We start from the raw sequence: 6,796 nt of genomic DNA on the forward strand, positions 1-6,796 counted from the left end.
TATGTTGTCCTGTACAATGGTTGTGTTGATAATGTTGGTGTGTGGCCACAGTACTGTTTGTTTTGTTTTTGTCCTGTTCATATCATGGAGTGTGTCATGACAATGAATTTTACAAGGTGTGTAATTGATAATATGAGAACTTTACAAAGACACTTGTCTGACTGACTTCCAACTTTAAGCTTATTTATTTTTTTATTTTTGTCATGATTTTGGGTCTACATTTACATGGACAGTTGATTGTGTTTTAGTTAAAGGTTGAGTTTGTGTTAAATCTGTTATTCTGTGACTCAGTTAAAGCTGGGAGGTCTTTTTGGGGGGTTTTCTTTATCAGCTGAGTGGGTCTTGATGGTTGTATGAATAGGTTTTTATTATACTGATTCTGACCTAAAACTTTAGTGTTTTTTTCTTTCAGCTGTTCAAATCCTTATGATTTTAATTTTTCATATATTTGGATAAACTATTTACAGTAGGAGAACATCTTGTTCGGATTAGACGTTTGTCCAATCCTATCTGTTTTTTGCACTTCGTGTGGTTCACCTTGGCCCAAATGATTTTCTTACAACTGATTTCAAGAAACTTTTTTTTATTTTCTGGACTTGGATCAGCCATTTGGAAATTGAAGTTTTGGTCATTATATTATTTTGGTTGTTGTTTTTCCCTTTCAGACATTAAGAAGAACCGTTTTGTTGTTCATTTGTTTTGTTTTTTTGTTTGTTTGTTTTTTCTTTTTAGACATTTAGTGCTGCCTTATAAGATGATTGTGAATGTATCCTTTGTTTTCTTTGTAAAGTTCTCAGAAAATAATTTGACTCTCTCTCTCTCTGGAAGGTTATTTATTTTCATTTTTATTTCTTTATTTATTTTTGATGATTATTGTTTAAGTGGTTCAAAATCAGTCTGTCCAAGTCCCCAACCATTGACTGATAAATTTATTGGGACAATAAATACATAAAGCTTAAAAACTAATCCTGATGGCTAACTAAGATGTTGTCCTGATGATATCATTCATATCTGCAGATTACCTCCCACTTGTTGTTTGTACTAAAAATAATAGTTGCTGCAGTGTTTATTTTTATTTTTATTTTATTGTATTTTATTTTGTTTCATTTTATTTTAATTAATTTCTTTGTTGTTGTTGTTTTATGGTTCAACAAATTCTGGCATAAAATCCCCGGTCTAAATAACAGAGTCTCCTGTAAAGCGTCTTATTTTTTATTCCTTTTATCTTGTGTTTTTTTTTTTTTTTTCAGTTCAGAAGGAAATGTTCAGTGTGACAAAGAAGTGGTTAATGTTAGTGACTGGGAAAGTAATTTGAGACTTAAAAAACTTTTAATTTGAAGTTTGTTTACTGTTTTTGTTTTTCATAATTTTCCTGTTTTGCCTTTATTCCATTTTCCTATTTAAGGTGCAGGTTAATTATTGAAATGTGGAGAGATAAGGTATGTTCTAAACAAGCATATTTTCAGAAGAGCCCATCTAAAGCTGTTTGCTTTCTTTTTTTTCTCTTTTGTTTGTGTTATTTTTGTTATTTTTAATTAAAGGCCTTATGTTCCCAAGGAATGGGTCAATCCAGGATTCCTAAAAGGTCAGCACCTCTGAATTTTTCTCTCACTTGCCAACGAAATCGAACCCATTGCACTCCATGCACAGCACAACTTCAAAACACTGGTGACCTGACAGACTTATGAGCACGCAGGTTGGTGCAGTGAAAGCTGCAGAGCTGTGGCTTGTTGACAACATGTGCAAAAGCCTGAAAAGAGGAGAGAGGGTCTCTGTTCTGTCCTGGTCTGTCCTGAAGTCTGGGAATCACTAACCTGTTGCAGAGTTGTGAGAGCTGTCTGCTCTTCACCTGCTGAGAATAAATTCAGGTTTTCAGTTGTCCAGTCTCTCGTGGGGGCGTGGCCGACTGGACCACTGGGTGCAGTGGGCAATGCTAGTTGCCATCAGAGCGAGACGAGATGCAGTGAGGAGGTAATCGCTGACCCGATCGGATTAGTGGGAAACTATGGGACGTCAAGACATCATTTCGTAAAGTGAGTTGTTTTTCACCATAACAACATATTATTGATTAGAACTACATTGCTGGACTGTTTATAAGAGGAAGGAAAAGGAAATGATTTTATTTTTCACCTAGATGGCAGTAATATTGGGAAACTAACTGGATCGGCCTGGTGAATACTCATTACAAGCTTTTCATGTTTAAGATCCAAAACCATAACTGATCTATGAGGTATTCACTTCAGAAGATTTTATTCTTTATTTAATTTTCTGTTTTTAGGTTTGTCTGCTACAGAACAACCTCCTTGCCCTGCATGTGATGTTGGTGTCGTGCCCTCTGGTCAGCTGGTCATTGTGACCAGGCAAAGCCCTGCATCTGGTCCTGCCAGCATCAAAGACAGACTCAAATCTGGCAGTGTTTCCTCTGCGCCAATCATGTTCCCTCAAATAAAAAAAAAGAGAGAGGGAAAGGTTAATTTGTGCTTTTGTTTTGACTTAATTTGAAAATAAATTTCAGTTTTAATTTATTTTTTAATCGGTTTGTTTTTAAGTTAATTTTCATCTGTTTGACTTGTTATCACTGCATGATTTATTCTTCATTCTTAACTGTTGGGTTTTTCAACTTTATTGTTGGGGTGGATTAAAAAAACTTTCCTGAATGAGGTGGAAAATATTGTGGGTTTATTTTCCTAAGTATGGCTTTAAGAGGTTTCTCTAAACAGTTTCTTAAAGTAATATCCTAACGACATCCTGATGTCATGTGTTTGTTTTGTTACCTTTTGTTTATTTAATTCTTATAGCATGTCATTTCTTTTGATTATTTTTATTTTTTTAAACATTTTATTTTCAATTTTTGCTTCAAGTCACCTTTATTTTCCTGGTCGATTGCTTATTTAATAGTTCAGCTTATAACTTACTTAGACCAATAATTGGTTCAAATTTTTGAAATGACATAATTATTTTTCCAAATTTATTTTAGTGATCAATGTTTGATCAAAAGGAAGGACTTGTCATGGAAAACTAAATTATCATTCAAAGTCCTACATTTCTTCTCAGGCCAAGAGTCAGTGACCTCGTTTGCTTAAAATGTCATTATGTTTTATGATTTTACTCTTTATCTTCTGTTTTCTCTCGGACAAAGTGTTTTAAGATCAAGACAATATCTGTTTAGATGTAATCATTCTTGTTGCTGTTTATCAAACATCATTCTCTCCTTTGCCCAGTTTTGTCTGTTTGGATAATATACTGTATAAATGCGTGTATTTGAAACTGCCTCATTTACACACATTTTTTACCACTGCTCTGTGTGACATGATGTGTGTCTTGCAATTGTAATAAATCCTGATTGACCATTTCACAGAGTACTTTTTATTCTTGGATCTTGTGTTTCTGTCTAGGTAAAACAAAGATTTCCACAACAGACATGAAGACAAAAAGTTTGGAATAAATTATTGTTGATGACTATTGTAAGCATTAAAATCTAGTTTGTTCCATTTGAATTGATGTTTATTGTCTAAACTATTGTTCAGTTTTGGATTAGTGAACTTTTGTTTGCTTGTCACCACTTAGTTTAAGTCGAGTGAATACATCTTCAATTGTTCATTTTCTGTGCAACATTTTCAAATCGATAATAATAATAATAATAATACAATTCAATAAAGAGCTTAGATTTCCGTTTATGAGCAGTAGATCACGAAAAAGGACAAACAAGTAAACCATGTGAGCCGATGGCTGGTTTAGATTTACACCTCAGTCAGCAACCATATCTGTGTTTTTCCACCTGTGTCATAAAGGTTTAATCTCACACTTTATCAGTAAAAACAGAACAGAAAAAAACTTCAGCATTTAATGAAAGGGTTTGAGTTTGTATTTGTTTTAAAAATAATTGACAGTTTTTTTCTATCTAGGTTTTAAAAACTTAATGGTAAAAGTTAAATATTTTTTTATACTTTTTTACTGTTTTATTTTACCATATTAGTCTTAAAATTTACTGTATGTTTGGCTGTCTTGTAGCACTTTGAGATTTTTGTTAAGGAAAGGGAGCCTACATTACAAATTGCATCCAGTAGTAGTAGTAGTAGTATAACAAGGGTTAGACAATGAAACTGAAACACCTGGTTTTAGACCATAACATCCCTTTCAGACAGCTTCCTCTTGCGTCCACAGTTAATCCTGTTGGGTGTGGTTGGTCCTTCTTGGTGGTATGCTGACATTACCCTGGATACCGTGGCTCTTGATGCATCATAAAGACTTGCTGTCTTGGTCACAGATGCACCAGCAAGACGTGCACCAACAATTTGTCCTCTTTTGAACTCTGGTATGTCACCGATAATGTTGTGTGCATTGCAATATTTTGAGCAAAACTGTGCTCTTACCCTGCTAATTGAACCTTCACACTCTGCTCTTACTGGTGCAATGTGGAATTAATGAAGACTGGCCACCAGGATGGTCCAATTCAGCCATGAAACCTCCCACAGTAAAATGACAGGTGTTTCAATTTCATTGTCTAAGCCCTGTAGTAGCAGTAGCAGTAATATCTAGCATAATATCTCAGCTTTATAAACATGTTAAGATTTTGAGTTGCTTTATGTGAAATGCATGACTGAAATGTAGTATTAGTGTCCACAGATATACAGTTTTAATAACAATAAGTTGTGTAAAGTTGATGTAAAACATTTGGCTTCATAGCAAGTCATTTAAGTTTATGTGGGTTGGTCTCATCAAACACTGCTTGTCCTGTAACCTAACAAAGCAAAACCATAAGTTCCTATATCTCCATGGAAGTTTAGGAGGCAGACAAAGAGATGAAGAAAACAGGATCCGTGATGCTAACCTGAGTGAATGAAAGAGATAAAACATAAAGAAGGACAGAATCATCTTGGTCACCCAAGAAATTAAACACAAGACAACAAAGAGGAGAAAACCTTGATGAAAGATTGTATTCACAAATAATTAATGGCATAAAACTCACAAACTCAGGGATGAAGAAGATGTCGGGAAAGGTGGTGAAGACACTCCCGCCTTTTGGCAGAACATCACCTGAGGTGGTGGAAGCCATTGTCCAGAATTCCTCACGCAGGTGGGATTATCTCCAGAGTGAGCTGCAAAAACAGTTGGATTCTGTTTTAAAGGGCGTCTTTCTATTCTCCCTCAGCACCTCCCTGTTTCTCCTCCACTCCACCTTTCCATCCAGCCCCAAACGACCTGTTTGACAGGTGCGTTTGGTCTTTTATTTGAGCAATGGGAGGATGTTCTCTGGTGTTGGAGTGCTTCTTTGTGCAAGTTTTCATGTGTGTGCCCTCATGGGTTTGTGTACGTGTCACTAAAAGTGGCTATGAGTAGGTTTACATGCACACAAGAAAAGTGGTTTGCAAAGCAAGTAATGCCATTTGAATAGGCTCTGGCATCAGGGATTGCTGTTGTTTGGAACTTGTTTTATATATTTTGGGTACATTTTTTGATTTTGCATCAGGTTTATTTAGGTTTTTGTTGTACTTTAATATTTTTTGCATGGATTATAACATAACTGAGAGAGAGATGCACTGAAAATGAATAATTTATGTGAAACAAATGGTAAGAGGTCACAAATTTCACTGCTCACAACATTACAGATTGGCCCTGAACAGTTCTGTTTTGAATGGAGTGTATTTTGCCAGCAGGAGTAAAGTGCCAGCTACCAGAATCAACATAAACAAACAAGACTTATTTTCTGAAAAGCCTAAAAAATACAAACTTTGTCAAGGAAACATATTGATTGATTTATTATTTAGGGTGGGAGAAAGCTGTAATGTTATCAGGTAACTGTTGTCATTCTTGTCTAAAGCGCTAAATGATACAAAATCTGCTAAATGACTCATTTGCTTCTAATTTCAAAGTGGAAGCATCAGGTAGAAATGAACGTTCAAAGAGAAGACTTTATATAATTTTATACTTCAATTATATTTTTGAGACTCTGTGTAATTTGTTATCATCATTCCTAGGTATCAACATTACAATTTAGGATGAAATGTAGAAAATATATAACAGATTCATGTCCATACTTTTTCACAATGATTGGTCAATGTGCACCAACATGGAGTTTTGTTATTCACTTTCAGTTTGGACACTTTTAATTCAACCACATATTGTCAAAACACAATCTGAGTCACTGAGGAAAAACTGAATCTGCAGAGAAAAAACAATTATTCGAAAAAACAAAGTCTTAGTTCTTGTTAAACTTGTTTTGCAACTGAACTTGCAACTCAATCCCAGACTGCGAGCTCAAGTTTTATATTCACCTTTTGGACATTTTATGTTTGTTCTCTCTGAATTGCATTCTTGCTGCAGCAACATTTTTACAAGCATACCTCTGACAGTGAAACATTTACAGCAGAACTGCATGGTAAATGAGGCAAAGATGGTTTGTTAACATAAGTTGAACACTCGAATGAACAAAAGAATGGGACAAAAAAAAGATTAAGAGAGAGCTCTTGACTAAAACAAGAGAGTAAACAGTAATATGATGTAGGTAGGGGAGTGACTATGATTGTAACGCTGTAGTTTACAAAAAAATATCAGTCAGGATAAAAAACAAGTATTGAAACTTCATTTAAATAACTGATTAGTTTCACATGTCATTTTTCTAAATTTTATGGTTTCCAAGCTGGAGGAATAAGAACTAATTATGTACAAAACTGATTTTGTCTAAAATAACATCTTATTTTCATTATTATTTGTCCAGTCTGTGTCTATTAAAGGAGACATTCCAGGCTTTGAAGTGAACTCCCTTTTAATCTGTGCTCCCTTGATAGCATTGTCT

The 6,796-nt window shown here is 34.7% G+C and overlaps 1 protein-coding gene across 1 annotated transcript in view; it reads right to left on the reverse strand.

The window, feature by feature from the left end:
* The window catches only part of LOC106531489 (myelin and lymphocyte protein), a 17,316-nt gene extending 12,118 nt beyond the window's left edge, over positions 1–5,198 (reverse strand). The window contains exon 1 of the mRNA XM_014027366.1: positions 4,970–5,198. Within this exon, the coding sequence (XP_013882820.1) occupies positions 4,970–5,056 (87 nt within the window). The 5' untranslated portion in view covers positions 5,057–5,198. The remainder of the gene's footprint in view (positions 1–4,969) is intronic.
* Positions 5,199–6,796: the final 1,598 nt, after the last annotated feature.

Source organism: Austrofundulus limnaeus, unplaced genomic scaffold (assembly GCF_001266775.1).
Source record: "Austrofundulus limnaeus strain Quisiro unplaced genomic scaffold, Austrofundulus_limnaeus-1.0 Scaffold641, whole genome shotgun sequence".
In the NCBI taxonomy this organism is placed as follows: Eukaryota; Metazoa; Chordata; class Actinopteri; order Cyprinodontiformes; family Rivulidae; genus Austrofundulus; species Austrofundulus limnaeus.